At 35.7% G+C, this 18,035-nt stretch overlaps 1 protein-coding gene across 1 annotated transcript in view; it reads right to left on the reverse strand.

The window, feature by feature from the left end:
- Positions 1-1,201: 1,201 nt before the first annotated feature.
- LOC149089642 (follicle-stimulating hormone receptor-like) overlaps positions 1,202-18,035 on the reverse strand; it is a 121,948-nt gene continuing 105,114 nt past the window's right edge. The window contains exons 12-15 of the mRNA XM_089232752.1: positions 16,620-17,010; positions 7,279-7,693; positions 3,623-3,770; positions 1,202-3,282 (exon numbers count right to left, since the gene is read on the reverse strand). Coding sequence (XP_089088878.1) covers positions 2,975-3,282; positions 3,623-3,770; positions 7,279-7,693; positions 16,620-17,010 — 1,262 coding nt within the window. The 3' untranslated portion in view covers positions 1,202-2,974. The remainder of the gene's footprint in view (positions 3,283-3,622; positions 3,771-7,278; positions 7,694-16,619; positions 17,011-18,035) is intronic.

Consider the following 18,035-nt stretch of genomic DNA (forward strand, 5'->3'; position numbering starts at 1 on the left):
GAAATCTTCTAATTATCTGATGACTATATTTGATTGAGGGAGAAATAAAATTCGGTAAACTGGGATCTTAAATACAAATTGTAAAATACGGGGCATCCCAAATTGTCATCAATAACCTTGTCAGAAGCAAGCACAATCACGAATCGTAATTGAAATTCCCAAAAAAATCGAGGACAAAAAGTTAAACCTGGCAAATATTGAGAAACGCCGGACTAGAATAAGAGATGGGCGGCAAAATTCGTGTAGTCCATCCTCAGGCAAAACCACAAATGCGCCTCTGCAAACCGCACAACATTGCGTGTGTCACTCCAAGATGGAAAAAGATCCATCAGGTGTCGGAATATATCAGAGAAATATTGTTTCATTTATCAAGTCAATTCCTCATAGCGGTTCAATGTTAGTTCGACGTTGCACCGCGCGGTCACAATGGACTTATATCCAGTGTGAACCCCAGGGCATTTTATCATCCGTCATTTGTGTACAATGTGTGACGTCAGTATCATCTCTTTACCCGCGTTCGCTGTTGTCATACATTTTGAGTGATACTCTGAACACAATTATTTTCTAAAAAAAAATTTCTTGATTCATTATTTTCTTACCTTTTTATAGAGCAGCGGTTCCCAACCAGGGGTCCGCGGCTTTCTTCATAGTTCAAAAAAAATTAATTAATTACTTAAAAAGAAAAGTTTTACTTAAATTGATGCGCAAAACACTGCTGCAACATTGGTATGCCGCAATAGTTATATTCATATGATTTGAAAAAAATTTTACTAATGAAATTTAATTGAAAATCGTTCAATTAAAAAACTCCTTAAATAGGAAAACATTCCACCAAAGATAATTAGTTTTTATATTTTTTGAGAGAAATTTTTGAGAAAAACCCCTTACAATGGTGAATTACTTTTAAAAATATATTCGACTCTTTAGAAAATATCCATCAAGTGACCCAACATCAATCCTAATCAAAAAATTTTTTAATGTATTATACTGAAAGAAATCCTTGACAAAGACACATTTGAATGAAACTAAATGAACGAAACAACACCATTTTATAAAAAAATGTTCTTTAATACGAATAAATACATTCAATAAATCATTGAGAAATCACACAAACTTAATTGATTTATATATATATATATATATATATATATATATATATGTTATTAACTTTCACTTCTTTGATTATTGAGAAAATCTTTCGTTCTTTTCCGAGTGAAACCAATTTTCAATTGAAATATGTATTTCGTGTTTCATCATATTTCAATGAAAAACACAAAAAGTCACTTTTTCTATGTCCTGATATATGATAGCATTCTTTCGTCATAAAATATTCCGTAAGAAAATATTTCTCATTATCTTCGTAAGGAAGTTTTTTCACACTCAAGCGGGATTCCTTAAAAGTTTTCACTCATTAATCGTCAAAAAGATCTCTTCATGTACTTATATGAAGTCCCAAGAAAGACCGATTCGCGAGCAGTGTTCTTTAACCTTTTTAAAACTGCGAACCGCTGGTATATAATGAGAGAAATAATTTGCGGACTAGCAAGAAATAAATAAATTGGAGAATAGTAATTTACGGGCTGACGAAAATAATACGAGAGAAATAGTTTGCAGACTGAGGAAATATAAATAAATAAGGAGAAATAATTTATGGACGGACAAGACAAAAATTGAGTAAATGGGAAGAAATAATTTGCGGACCGGAAAAAAAATAAATGTTTAAAAAAACTAATTGACAGTCTGGCAAAAAACAAATAGAGAGAAATAGTACGGACTGGTGAAATACGGCTTCATAGAAGAAATAATTTGCCGACCGGCAAAAACAATCATTTGTGGGCCAGCAAGAAATAAATAAATAAACGGTGGTAAAGTAATTTACGGACAGTTGAAAAAATAAATAAATATGATAAATAATTTACTGGCCGTAAAGCTGAGTGAATAGGAGAAATAATTTGCGGGCCGCAGAAATGGATGAATAGGGGGAAAGAATTTGCGGGCCGCCGGAAATAAACGAAATGGGAGAAATAATTTACGCACCTACGAAAAATAAATAAACGGGAGGAATAATTTCTGAACCAGTAAAGAATAAATAAATAGGAGAACTAATTTGTGGACCACCAAGGAATAGACAAACACTAGAAATGATATTTGTGAACCGGCATACCATAAATATATAGGAGAAATAATTTGAGGACCAGCCAAATATAAATTAATAAGAAGAACAGTAATATTTTTGTATCAAAAAGACATATTTGCGGACCGGGGAAAAATAAATAAATAGGAGAAATAATTTATGGACCGGCTAAAAAAGAAAAATAAGTTGGGAGAAATAGTTTATAGATCACCAAAAAATAGATATACTGCAATTTACGGACCGGCGTAAAAGTAAATAAATCGGAGAAATAATATACGGACCGGCGAAAAACAATGAATAAGAGAAATAATTTGCGAACCGACAAAAAATAAATAAATACAGACGAATCCCGTTATAACGAACTTCAAGAGACCGGAGAAATCACTTAGTTATAACGAAATTTAGTTATAAAGGAAATCCAGGTTTTAGCATTGTTCCTATATAAACTTATTAGATTTTTTCGCTATAACGGTATTCGTTAAAACGAGATTCGACTGTGGTAGAAATGATTCACGGGGCACCAAGAAATAAATAATAGGAGAAATAGAATCACTGACTGGCAAAAATTAATAAGAATTATAATTCCCACATATTCTAAGATTATGCACAAGCTATATATGAATTCGCCGAAATTTCTCGGACAGGTAGAAAATTTTCACGGACCTTTACCGGTCTCTGGTCCAGTGGTTGAAGAACGCTTGATTAGGGGATTTGACGAAAGTCACCAGCAGTTAGTGACGAAATACACAGTCATTTCAGATGACCATCATTGAATTATTGAGTCTTGGTCAAAAACTTTTACCCGATGGCATCCTGGATTGATTATGATCTGCGGCAATTTCAAAAATCGGTAGTGTTGTTCTTGTGTAGCGAGGGATATCTGCTCTCACCACCATCATAATTATTATCATCATCATCATTGTCCGATGCGATGTTGCCTCTGGATGACCTGATGATAACCAACGGCAACGAGTCGCGTCTCAATTCTTTGTTGTAGTCTCTCTTGGTATTCTGACGAATGGGGGATGACTCAAAGTCCAGAATCCTGTGGAGTATAACTTCCTGTTCGGGACTCGGACATCCAACCTTGGCTAATGTATTCTTGATTGGATGTGGAGAACCCTTGCGGACTGCTGCCGGACTAGAACCTGAAATATATGCCATAAAAAAATTGATTGTCATTAGAAAACAGCAGAAAGGTATTCTAATACCTTTTGTGGCCATACGCTCATCCCGTATTTACCGGACTTCAGTGAATAACTGAATAATAATATTATTATTATAGTACCGTTATTCCAGTACTTTCACGTGATTTTGGCGCAAACCCGATTTTTTGTGTGAAAAAGATAGACTTTTTCACGTATTTTCAATGATGTCAATTTCAATTTTTACTCTTTATTGAAATCAAGGATTGAAATTATCTTCACTTATAAATTATATTATGATGATTACGACTGATCATACTAAATTTTTGTGTTCGCATTTTACCTTTTTCAGTCTTATCCATCTGTTCCTTGCCGTTGGTTTTTTCAAGGTCTTTGCGTGTGCCTTTGGAGTCTGCCGAGGAATTCTCTTTTGAGGACGACATCGAAAGCAGAGGAAATATCATCTTTGACTTTTTATGTTTCACGGGAAACTAAATGAAAAATAAGAGAAAACGGAGATAAAATATGTATACACTGCCTAGCTAAATAGATCGTAATCTATGTTATGTAAACTACTCTGCAAGCCTTATGAGGTTATCCAAGTGTTGTCCAAGGTGATTTCTGTTGTTCTAACCTGATTCAGATTGAAGTCTGCTGAGTATTTCAACATGCTTAATGACTATCTATACCCGTCAATGGATATTTTCTTCTCCGGTAGAAAAGGTTTCAGTTCACTTCATTCTGTTTCAGAATGACGTGATATAATAATATATTTCCTCTGAAACTTGTTAAAGTTATTGAAAGGTTAAGATACCTCATTCGGGAAATTCAATTATGAGACACTTATACTGAAATATAAACTACCAAAATATGAGCGAAAGGGTGCAAAAACTTAACACTTTGTCGGATCACCTTTAATAAATTTTGAAGGCACGTTTGTTGTGTCGTTATCTTTATGAGATGACACAATATCTCAACACTCATTTTTAGCCAGATACGCACCAATATTCATAGTGAAACCGGGAAAAACCAAGTCTCTCCTCAGATCTTAAGTTACATAGGTTTTAAAAAAGGAATGTATGATCCGAATAACGACGCGTGTTTTTTCAACCCAGTAATATATTATAACATCGTCTTATTGGAACATGACATCAACCAGTGATGAACAAATCTATTGCCCGACATGCCCGTTCTATATAAAAATTTCCACCGGTCATGTACATACATATTTTTTTTCGATCACATGCCCGACACGGCACGTACAAAAAGTTTAAAACACTTTCGTTTTTTTTTTAAGATTTTGCACCGACTCGACGTAGATGGAAATGTTCCTACACACGTGTGAAATTCCACTTAAATGCCTTTCTTTATCAGCAATGATGCAAATGTGTAGTCCGTGTATTTTGATCTATTTTCATGGTCATATTTAGCAGCCCGGTGCGGTTATATTGGGCCCTCATATAATACAACTGGGCTGTTCTAGAAAACCTCACTTCCAGCAAAATACTATATCATGATGGTATTCTTGGAAGAAAAAAAGGCTTCGTAGGTTACATAAAAACGTAAAAATATATTTTTCTAAAAACAATTACATATTATAGAAACCTATTATGCAGTGCAAAGTGTTCGGAAGGTAGAAAAATTCTGTGCTTGAATCCAAAATTGTAGAAAATATCCATACGCAATTCTCTTATACAAACATATCAGAAAAAAAAATATTTGTTACAAAAATATATCTCTGCTGCCACCTATGAAATAAAAATTCAACTATCTATTAAGGTTTTGCAAGTGAAGTTAGTTCTTGGTTAGAAACCGGCATGCATCATGGAAACAAAAATATGTTATGATACCGTATAATGTTTTGTTTTTATGCATACCGGTGTAAATTTTATTTGTCAAAATACCTGTCACAATGTTTGTGTGTTAGCCACTAAAACCGTTATTTTTTGCGTATAAAATTTACATTTGCAGGTATGTATACAAATCAGCAACTACTGCATTTGAAGAATAATATTAACAGATAGTTTCGTTAACACTCATTAGGTGACAGCAGGGTCCTAGCTTAACGCGGTTTCCCTTATTTATAGTAGTAAAGCATAAATATGAAATATAATAGGTCACAAGGCTAAGAAATGTTCCTCTTAATACATAATATAATACATATTTTATTCAACTCCTCGAAACTACACCTTCCATTCGGTTCGCGAAAATTTCCACTTAATTTCAGCGCAATGGGAAAAAGACACTGGAACTTGCAAGGTCCAGGCTTGGTGTAAATAGGTAACTTTATCCATTGTTTTACAATTAGACACTGTAATGCCCTCTGAAAAAAAATAGGTTGTTATCACGATTTGTCTCGTATTTTCAGTAACATGATCCTCCCACCCTATCCTAGGCCCACGATTGTCTAAATCCGGTCCCGTACCGTAAATTAGCTATTGTTAAAAGAACGAGGTGAATTGTAACTTGGTCACTTCTTTTCTGACGCCAACAGCGTTGAAAATCATAATAAGCGCGTTAATTTATTATTTTTTTTATTGGTGACCGCATTCCTTTTGGATTTTCGTATTTTTTTTTTTAAAAACTTCTACTTTTCTTTTTAATTATATCAATGTTGATATTCTTTCACGCAATGGAATTAGTTAGTTTTTTTTTCATTTTTTCAAGGTTAATTTTAGGACACGCCATCGCACTTAGGAAAGTGAATATCTATTGACTCTACTGAGAGATGGGTAAAAACGGTCACTCACCATGTTAAAATGCTCAGCGACTTCATTTTATTTCTGATCCAAGTACAGAATAACAGAAACAACCTCACGTTACAAAACTTCTTAAGAGGCTTGCACGGGGAAATGAAATAATATACTACACCCCACCGCCTTTCAGTGTACAGGCTATCATCTATCATCTTCGAATGCACGTTTCATCACTTTTACTAACTGTTTTACAACATGATAGGTAATCCATATAAGCCAATTTCCTAAGCCAGATCACACAGATCTCTTGGAAATACTTCAAAAATAACGCTGTAATAATACAGGGTGATTCTTTGATGTCGTTTGTCGCATTTTGCAAGTGAATCGTTGATTCTAGAATCATACTTCCAATTAGAAAAATGTGTTCAGATAACGTGAAGACCTCATATACGTCATTCATATTGCAAGGGGTTGTAATAGTTATAAAAATTAGAAAACTAACTTTTCAAAGCGAACACTCCGTCCTCAAAAACCTATTTAAAAAGTTGCTGCCCTATTTCTCCTGAGGCATAGAGAAAAAATAATGATAAATCCACACAACGTTTTTCTATATTCGCTTAGATCAATTAAAAATTTGAGAAAAGTTGGGAGAGAACTGTGCAAACTAACAGACACACAAGCTAATTATGCTGTTCTTTACGAACTTTTATCCAATTAAAATATCTTACCGAATAGAATAATTTAGAAACATGGGATGTTTTAGTTAACCTCATAGGAGAAACAAAGCAACAACTTTCTAATTGCGGTTTTGAGGACAGAGTTTCCGCATAGAAAGTTTATTTATTTTAATAACTATAATGCCCCTTTGTAATATGAATGACGTATCTCTTGAAAGTACACGTTACTTGCATACTTTTTCTAACTAAAATTATGTCTCTAAGATCAACGATTCACCAGTAATTTGCTGCAAGGGAACTTAAGGCATCACCCTATACATTCGTAAGAGTAATACTCGTTGATTTTGATTTCGGACATGGCGTCTTTGTCGTTATTCTCTTCGAGATTTTATGCTCTACGCATTCGTGCCCCATTTTTGTAATTCTAGTTGTATTGTGCCCTGATGTATCGCGACATTTTAGGAACATCTTGGAATTTTCAAGCTTTTTAAAAGATTTACGCGTTATTTGGATATTTTTCCCAGTTGGAAGTATTCCTCTGGAATCAATGGGGTACGCCACTAAATACAGCAAAGGGAATTTAAAAAAAATCCCTCTGCATATATACGAAGATGCAAGTTTCATACCTGAATGTTATTGCAGTTTCCGGGACTGAATATCTGGCCAGCTCGAGCAATTTTACCGGAGAATCGATTCGCCGTAGCGGACGTCTTCTGCAGATGATGCGTATTGGTCGACTGAGTCCTTCCAGTTAGCCTCGGTGGACATTCGGGACTCCAATGTGGCCTTGGGCAACGCTTCGACAGTAGTAAGCAGATATCCCTTCGGTACTGTTTGGTAAGTATAGCGTAGAGAAAAGGGTTCGCGCAAGAGTTCAAGGGATAGAAAAATACCAGCAGGATCTTCGATTTCGGCAAGTCTATCAGAGGATGACCAGCGATAGCAGTGAGACCGAAGAAAGCTATTGGTGCCCAGCATGCGAAATCTGTGAACACCAACATCGCCATTCTCTTGGCTACAGATGTGTCTGATCGACAGGATCTGGAATGCAAAAAAACAAAAAAAAAACATATAGGAATCGTGTTTTTTTTTCCCACTTATTTCAAATAGAGTAGACGTCGTATCTCTATTAGATAGTAGTATCGTGGATAATGTTATCATTTGGGTATTATTATCACTAGGGCTCGGATTTCCATGACTTCGCATATTTTTTCATGGTTTTGCATATTTCGCTATTTTAAGTGATAAAGCATTCTATCATGATTTGTTCAGTAATTTTGAGACATTTTCCATGAATTTCGAAATTTATGGCATATTTTCGAGCATTATTTTGCATATTTCAACAGAACAATGAAAAGGGACTTTTTCCCAAAGCTTACTTTTCTCTAGTGCCATTTCACCCATTCGAAATTTTTCCACAATCTAAGCAATAATACACAATTTTACTTATATTTCGCATCGCTTTTGACAATAATTTGTGATTTTCGGGTGATATTAGTAATCCCCATTTTTGTCGCACCATGGTCATTTTCTGCACACGAGGGCTGATTAGACCTTGACCTACAATTTATTGCTGATTCCGAACGGCAGCATTCTTTTACTCACCGAGAGGTTGGTGAGTTAACCTATCGATGTGGGACTCCCTTGCGGTTTTTTTTTTAGCGAAAGCTTTCTTTTCGGATATTTTCAAGCAAAAGGAAACCAGACTCATTTTTCCCCATTGTTATTAATCTGCAATATTATGTAGGGGGGTCAGAAGGATCTCTTATTGACAAAAATTTCCGTGCTCATAATCCATTATGTACTAATTGGTTCGTAGTTGCTGCCATAATCCATATACGTATAGCGCTCCTTTGGCATGTAAAGTCATGTGTTAGGCAAATAGAAAGTAGCTTTCTTCAGACCCGTCTTAAGAACACCATGGGACCAAGGGCTAAGTGATTATTCTGAGGCCTTACAAGGCAAATGTATAGGAATACTCCCCAAAGATTTCAACTATATCTCATTTTTGTGAGGCCTCCTTCTCTTGAGGTGTCCGGGTGGGCCAATGCGTTAAGACGGCACTGCGTTTTTTCAGTTCATGGTCGGTTTTTTTTTTTTTAAACTAACCACATACTACACTTCCTCGCACTTCCGGAGGACTTTCACAAGGGAATCTATAGACCGTACCGTTATAATGAAAAGTACCGTAGTACGCATATTATATAGTTCCATTGTAACTCCCCACAATTTGTGAATTAAAAAAAAGAAAGAAACAGGTTTAAATGTTTTATATCAAATTTAAAAATAATGTTCAAGAATAATTGAAAGAAAAAAATGCACGATTCAACATTTGAAAAGCTGTTACGTAGGAAATGAAAACGGAATTTTCCCGTTTTCCTTGTTCAGTTCGCCCCAAACGGGGCATGCGGTCATCAAACTACTACTAAACCACACACGCAACTCGTCCATATTCCTCTGCCGATTTTCTAACGAATTGGTACATGTTGGAATGTACGTGTATGTATTATGAACTTAACGTGAAGTTTTATCAGCCACCTCCTTGGGCATTTTGCCTGTTGTGGCGTTGTATTTGTATTTTGTTCCCGTGTAATGCTTACTGTAGTGCTGCCATCTATTTTTCGAACTGTGAGTGAAGAAAAATTATTGAATATTTCTCTACCGTTGAAAACAACATTCAAACATTACACTTCACTCTTAGCTCGAAAAATAGATGGCAGATGCATTATAGCAAACATTACACAGGAACAAAACTTCACGTTTGGTTCACAACACGTGCATGCACATTCCAACATTCGTTAGAAGTTTCACAGAGGAATATGGACTAGGTGCGCGTATGGTTTAATAGCAGTAAGATGTCATATGTCCTATTTGCTCAAACTGGACAATGAAAACTGGGCAACTCCGCTCCTCTTTCACACGTAACAGGTTTTCAAATGCTGAACCGTGCATTTTTTCTCTTTCAATTATTCTAGAACAGAATTTCATCGTACTTACAACCTGGATTTTTTTTTCAATTGTAGTTATATCGATCGTTTTAAGCTATCACAAACCTGGAGTCCCGTTGCTATAACATTAAGCGGCGTGCATTCTACGTAAGAATTAGTAGTTGACGGTAGTCAAAGCAAAATAAGCCTAATTCATGCATCAAGCAAGACTTTGAATCTCGTTATAACTTTTATGTAAAAAAATTGGTATGAAAGGAACTTAAACAGAGAGAGAGAGAGAGAGAGAGAGCGAGTTAGTTTAAAAGTTGGCTTGATGCTTGAGGAATTTCTTTCACATCAGGCTGAGCACATGAAATACGATGACACGAGTTTTCAGTTACGCAAACAACACACTCAGTTACTCTCTTGCGGAAGTGCCGGAGAAAAGTCAACATGGCGTAAGTGCCTAGAGATCCAGTACCTCGAATGCTCAGCACTAAGCTTTTCCTTTCAGGAAAGAAAAGGCTGCCTTGTGAAATGCACGTAGAGAAGCTGTATCATTTATTCAACGACGTTTGATATCACTTTCGGCCGATAAGCTGAATAAAACATCGAATATCTCCAATACGAAATCTCTAGAGCCATGTTGCACTGAATATCAACTAAGATATGGACATCATTATCCATCCTCGCTTTCTCTCAGCAGATAGCAATATGTTGCTATATTTACTCATCACCGGAGGCACATGGAAAGAAGTAGAAGCGAGAAAGAGCTCGACTTTTGAATTCCGGCATGAAAATCATGTTCTCATTGGAGAAAACAAAACAAATCCTTGACAGTAACGAGAATAAATAGTGATTATGCAATGGAAATGTACTAAGGCCGTTTCTTCATAATTGACAGAAATGGCATTTTAAAATTCATCAACAATGTGAAAAATGATCAGCAAAGACAACGGAATATATCTGTGATACTTGAATCCCCAGAGATCATTATTGGGAGTAATACAAAAATTAATATTCGCATGCAGCCCTCAATCTAAAAAATGTCAATTAGTAAATTTTGCGGATTTCACTATAAAATTCTTTACCTCGCAAAATTTGGATCAAAATTGCCGGGATATTATTTTTTCTCATCTAACGTATTTGAGGGACAAGCCATGTGTGAAAAGGGAAACACAAAAATAAAATAAAGACATTACTAAAGGAAAAAATAGAATTTTGCTGAATGAACAGGATAAATTATGAATTTTAATGATAATTTCTCTCTCTCTCTCTCTCTCTCTTTACTGTAAACAATTATAAGATGATTATTTAAGAAGAAGAAAGATTTTACGCATTTCTGGAAAGAAACGCACTCATTGATCATGAAATATTCTAAATTAGATGCAAGAAAATTCGAATCAAGAAGTACAGTTATTTAATTTCAACATTTTGAACGATTTAAACAAATTTTAAATACGTCATAAAACCCACGCATAATATCAAATTTGTAGTTTATAAATAGATAGTATAAAATCAAGTCATCATCCGGAATATCCTGTGCTTTCATTTGGACAAATGAAAAATAATAAAAATTATTCACTTATGTATATCTTTTTAATCGTGAACTCCATCTTGCATTATTGCTGAAAAAACGAGAAAAATATACTCTCTTCTTTTAATTTTCTATATGGAATGCTATTCCATCATTTTTGCAAAAATAAATTTATTGATGCTCCGCATTTGGCTCCTCGAAGGCTAAATCGAGTTGGAAATTTTTTTCCCTTGAAAAATGCCAAAGATCACTGGTTTTTCTTTTCAATAACTCGGCGAATTTCGATCCAGATTTTACGGGGTAAATTTCTTTGAGTTTCATAGAGAAGACGCAAAATTTAATAATTGCCATTTTTTAGATTGTGGGCTGTACGCGAATATTAATTTCTGTATTTGGCCAAATAAATTATCTTTGGAGGAATTCAACTATCACAGATATATTCCGTTCTCTTTGCTGATCATTTTTTCACATTTTTGTTGAATTTTAAAATGAATCATAAAATTTATATTCCTTCCTGTCGATTATGGTGAAACAGCCAGTGTATAGTATAGTCGCGTAATATATGGAATACCAGGTTTTCTCTGCTCTCAGATATGGCCTCCAAGTAGAACAGTGATATGAACAAGACAACTATAACTTCAAAATGCTTTCATGATGTCATATAGAGTCAACATCGCTCGGTTGTCACTATCATCACGGCTGCTATAGGAGAATATTTGCTTCTCCACTTCCAGAAATTTACTTAGGGAAGTTTTCAAAACTATTTTCCAATATATTGAACCAAAGCACATGTACATCATAAGTGTTGCTTTCCATTGTGCTGGGTTCATTTTTAGCTGGCGGTTCTCTCCGGTTAAATGGAACGCTATTTTTTTTTCACAGATGGTGTGTCGGTCAATATGGAAATACTATAAGTATGTTCTGAATTGGATTGGAGTATCTCTTCAAGATGGAAAGTTTAGTAAGATAAAAGGGGGAAGATCGAGAAATAATGCGTGTTCTGTTCTCTGTAGGCCTACCTTGACTGTTTTGGGTCAGAATAGGAAGATTGATCTGTGGATCTTGTAAATAGACTATGACACCTTCAAACTTTGAAGACCGGAAACACCCCGCTTCCAATTCGGAGAGATTTTGAAGCGTTCCCGAAGGATTGATGTATCGAATGTTTTTTTATTAAAATCAAGAAACAGTTGGAGACGAAGGCAGCAAAATATAAAAAATATATATTTAAAAAAAAATTGATGCAATCATCTTGAAACACCGGCAATCGTCAATCTGGAATCGTATAACGGACAAATACATATATGAGCAATTTAAGCCAATGGGCAATCAAAATTATTAACATTACTAAATCGAGTAAATCACACTTGATACGTTCTTGTCGTCGATGACTTACTTTGTCTCTACAGGTGAACGTGCTCGGACCCCTCCAATTCTGTTGACGCCTACGTGTTGGGAGATGATATTTCCTCTTGAGATCAATCACTGGGGCTCTTGCAGGTTTGAACTCGTCATTGCTCCTACCGCTCTGACGCGAACTGCCAGTCTTCTTAGTCAGTATGCAGTGTAAGTTCTTATCGGGGAGCAATGCAATCAGCTGCACCCGGGCAAGGTTCATAGGGCTCTTCAAAACTCTCAGTTTGAAACACAGTCGACCGTTCTCGGGGATAGCACCAAAATGAAGTTTTTTTTTACATGGACAGGATGTCAGGTAATGCCATGAAGATCCAATCTCACCACAAACGCACTTGGCCTTGTCCAACTTCTTGAAACGTTCTAAATATGTCGGCAATGGGCCGTGCTCAGTTATCATAACCACTTTCTCTCTAAACCCAATGGTACAATTCCAACGGACGCGTCTCTGTAACTTGTAGGCATCTTCATGGGCATTCTTGTCCCATAGCAATTGTCACTTATGTAGCAAGTCACTTTTTAGCACCTGTTTGATGTGACTGCGTGGCAGCAAGAGTTGTTTTTCCGTTGGAAGATTAAGAGCCTCTCCGGCCAATCGGTCTGCAGTTTCATTCCCCGCTATTCCTGCAGCCTTTGACCCAGCCGCTGTGGTGGTCGAGTGGTCATAATGACGGACTCGCATCTCGAGGATCCGGGTTTGAACCCCACCGTCGCCATAGTGGTGGTCGGCTGAAGTTGGTTTCCTGCGGTTCCCAACTTCGAGCCGATCTCCCCATTAAAATGTCTCGCCACAGAGAGCAACAGGCCTACAACGATTAATTATTCAATCATTACACTTCACTCATAGTTAGAAAAACTGGTGGCAGATGGCAGCACTACACATAACAAGCATTACACAGAAACAATCTTCACGTCAGGTTTCACTACACGTACGCGCACATTCCCACATGTACCACATGTACTAGCACACATGTACTACCCACATGTACTAGACTAGCTGATTTGATAAATCAGCTGGTACGCATAATTATGCATAATAACTGGTTATCATGCCCATCTTCTCTTGATAAATTTGATTAATCGGTTAAATACAGTCGGCCCCGTTTAAACGCATAAGAAATACTTAGGAATCAAAATTACTACCACATGCAAAATGCTAAAGTTCCCTATTAACGGAATAAATTCGGCAATTTTTCGCCGTCTAATAAAATATTATGATTCACACGACAACTGTCTATATTAAATCAACCACTAAATTGCTAAGCCTCAGTACCATACTATCGTATGTCCATTTTTGTAGTTCTCATTCTGTAGTAAAACAGTAATTCAGTTTTTAAACTGAAGAATGAGAACTACAAGAGTACAATAATGACAAAAATGGGCATACGATAGTATGGTTCTTAGGTACAGGTTTACATAATCGCTTTATCGCCTTTTAAACGCTTCGTCGGGTGGAATCAAAAAGCTAAAACAATGGGAGCAGTGCTGATATGAAAACTTTCCATTTCCATAGAATAAAAACAATGTTTAAACTTGTTCATCACTCTTTCATAATAAATCTTTATTGATACACAAATGAAGAAAATAAGCAAAACATTAAGCGTCCCGCCCCGGAGAGCATATGCTGAACAAATGAAGAAAATAGACGAAATGTTTAAAACAAATGCTTAAAAAACGGAAATTAAATTCATTAAGATGAATCCCCCCCCCCCCCCACCGTTACCCTGGACCTAAAGCAAATAACTTAGCTCTTATCCTTTTTGCAGTTACTTAGATCAGGGGTGGGACCAACAGCTGGCCCGTGAAAAGCTTTTGTGTGGCCCTCGACAATGTAAAAGCATCGTGAAAAAAAAAATTAAGTTATTGTGATAATTATCTGAGTTATCGGTTCCAATTGCAGATTTCCTGGTTAACAAACTGCTTATTTCTAGTGACGAAAGCAATTCAATAATCAATTTAAGTAATGGTGTGGCTACACACCGAGATAAAAAAAAGTTTTTTAAACAAAAAATTTAAGATGCTAATCTATAATAATATAATGCAAAATATTTTTATTGAATGAAACACATTTTTAATAATTTGCCAAATAAGTTGCCAAGTTATGCTTGAAAAATATATAGATTCGACAGTGTCTGTGGGTATTACTATCATCAAAGTATCTAGGTTGCACTAAGTTGTCAGTACGTAAATTCATTATTTTATTTTTGTACACAAATAAGTCCAAAGATGGCGCTAGATATTTGATCGTTGTAATCCAGTATAAGCATTTGCATCTCATTTCCATTTCTGATTTATTCTAGGAGCATTATTAATAGAATGTAATAATAATGTATAATAATCATTCATCTGATTTTTTTCAATGTACAAAAAAAACTATACCAACGATGTTAAACTGCCGTTGAACTGTCCCCCGCATAATCGAACACCTTTAATCGCATATTATACGCTGGAACCCTTATAATCGAGACCGACTGTACTTGAAATTTATAGCTTTCACCGGTGATTATGCACTCCTGGGTAGTAATTGGTGAATTTTATAAATATATAACAACATCAAAAAAATTTCCAAACGAGTTTGTAGTATGTTTCATAAATGTAGTCCTATTCATCGGACTCCCATTCGTTAAATCATATAATTTGTTAAATGGGAGTCCGTTATATGGGGGTATGATTGTAATTTTTTTCATTTTTTTTTTAAATTTGAGTTTATTAAAACGAGGTACGATCGTATAATTTATCAAACGAGTGTTCGTTATATCGGGGTGCAATTGTCACATTTGTTAAATATAGTTTATCGTGTACGACCGTAAATTTTTTTCTAAATATGAGTTCATTATTGCGAGAAAGGTTCGTATAATTTGTTTAGTAAGAGATCATTATATCAGGGTGGGATCATAAGATTCGTTAAATGGGAGATCGTTATATATCGAATACGATCTTAAAATTTGTTAAATAGGAGTTCGTTATATCGAGGTCCGATCTCAAAATTGGTCAAATAGGACTTAATTGTAAGAGTTTCTTCGGGAATGTTCAATAAAGCTCATTAAATCAGCGTTCATTATGTTCAGACTCTGGCTCATATGTAAGGTAATCTAAATAATAAATCTTATCGTGACAATAGGACCAATTTATCATATTCACCAATACGAAATGGTGATTATGCATCTGTCACGTTCACCGATGCGAACTTAATTATGCATTTATCCTGTTTACCAACGACGCTTGAATATTATGCATAATCGACGGTAAGAGTTACTTTTTTTTAGCTTTAATCAAATTTACCAACCACATTTGCGTATTATGCATAATCGACGGTAAAAGTGATGATATTAAGGAAATTTATTAAACTTACAGAAATGGTCATTGATTATGCATAATAAACCGGATTCATTATATTAACGTAATTTCATTATATAACGTGACATATAAGTGTTAACTATAACCATGTTAAGTGTGGAAAATTGGTAATTATGCATACTTAACAATCGTCTTGTCAAGTTTGATAGCAATCCCCCCAAAAACGTCAAGGGTAAATCTGATAAATAATGAAAACATTATCATTTTCACCGGCGATTATGCGTAACAACCAAGTTTCGTTGGTGAATTTTATGAATACTTGGAATTTATCGCCTTTATCTGTGATTATGCATAATACCATAGTGTAATTGGTGAATTTGATAAATATGAAAAAAATTCCAGAAGAGTTTGGTATGCGTGATGAAGATAGTCGGACCCCGATATAATAATAACAAATTTTGTGATCGTACCCGAATATAATGATGCAATACATGTATTTATGTATCATGTATAGTTCACCATATAAGTACGATTCATCATGTTCAACATCGACGTGAAGCTCGGGTACTGTGCATAATCACCGGCAAAAATGATAATTTTTTCAGTTCTTATTAGGTTTACCAACGACACTTGCGTATTATGCATAATCGACGGTAAAAGTCATAAACTTAGGGAAATTTAGCAAACTTACCAAACTGCTCGGCGATTATGCATAATAACGATTTTTTATGTAAAATTAACGGATTCACCACATTTTCCGCTTAACATATGTGAAATAACGAGCTCCTATTACCTGGAGTTGGCTCGCTCGTGAGCACCCCTCGAAGCTCTGATGGAAAGATACATTTTGGCGTAGCAAGCGCACACGAGCACGAACGCAAATCCATTGAGCGTGAGTAAGCTCGTCAGGTAGGCCAATCCAGAGAGTTTATCCTTCTCCATGGGCAAGCAGATCGACGTGTGCTTGTAACTGCTTATGCCGAATAGAGGTAGGCTGGCCATCATGAAGGCATACAACCATCCCGCCATCATGATTTTCGCTGCCGTCCCTAGTTGAAGACGTCGGTTGAGGTGGATGGCGTACGTTATCGCGTACCAACGTTCGAGGGTGATCACCGTAAGCGTGAAGATTGACAGCTCGCTACTGAATACAGTCAGGAAACCCGCTATTTGGCAGCCTACGCCTTCAAAGATAGGAAAAAATATATATCAGTAAACGAATTCCTTTAGGTCTGCGTAAAGGACATTTCAGTTCCTTGAGGCTACAAAGTGTTTTTTTGTGGGTGGATTTACATCTACAGACATTCAAACGTTCTTTAACATGAAAATGTCTTCTGCGCCTGCGCAGACACGAAACGATACGGGCTAACGAGAACTGCTTGCTTTAGCTGAGAGGACAAGTCAATTGTTCAGCGTTTCAAGCACGCTATCCAATAATCAAGCCGAATAAGGAATTGCATTTTGTTGAACTTAAAATTCAGGAAACAATCAACCAATCAAGGGCGTAGCCCTAATAAAGCCCCCCGAAATGTGAGAAAATGACCGAAAAAAGGGAAAAAGATGGCCAAATCCATTGTTCTGTCACTTTGGCCCCCCCCCCCGAACGAAATTTCTGGCTACGCCCCTGCAACGAATGGTTAAAATCCTAAATGCTCGGTTTAAATTTCCCGTAGAAAAGCGTGGGAAGAGCCACGATAGTGCACGTACCCCCTTAAAGGATCTTATATCTTTTAATTAACATGGTGAAAAACTGCTCTAATAGAAATATCATTAAAAATACTATTTAACCATCGATTTATTCCACATTTTTTACACATGTTCCTCATTGTATGTGTTATCCTATGCTGGTATAGTTTTACATATCATAGATGTTTGATTTTTTTGTAAATTTAATTTTAAATCACATTTGAGTCAATGAAATCTCAACCTTTTTTGCTCCATTTCATGAATTGAACAGTTTCCTTTATTTTTAATCAATTTTTATTCAATTACATTGGTGTCATATCACGCGCGCAAGCTGTTTTTAATGAATTTTTTTGAAAATTTACAAGAAATTAAGTATCTAAGATATGTAAAACTTTATACCAGCGTAAGATAGCACATACAATCAGGAACATGTGTGAAAAATGTGGAATAAATCGATGGGTAAATAGTATTTTTAATGATATTTCTATTAGAGCATAGTTTTTCACTATCTTAATTAGAAGGT

This window comes from Pholcus phalangioides, unplaced genomic scaffold (genome assembly GCF_987345545.1).
Source record: "Pholcus phalangioides strain wild (caught in Gottingen) unplaced genomic scaffold, Ppha-v1.0 ptg000001l_1, whole genome shotgun sequence".
In the NCBI taxonomy this organism is placed as follows: domain Eukaryota; kingdom Metazoa; phylum Arthropoda; class Arachnida; order Araneae; family Pholcidae; genus Pholcus; species Pholcus phalangioides.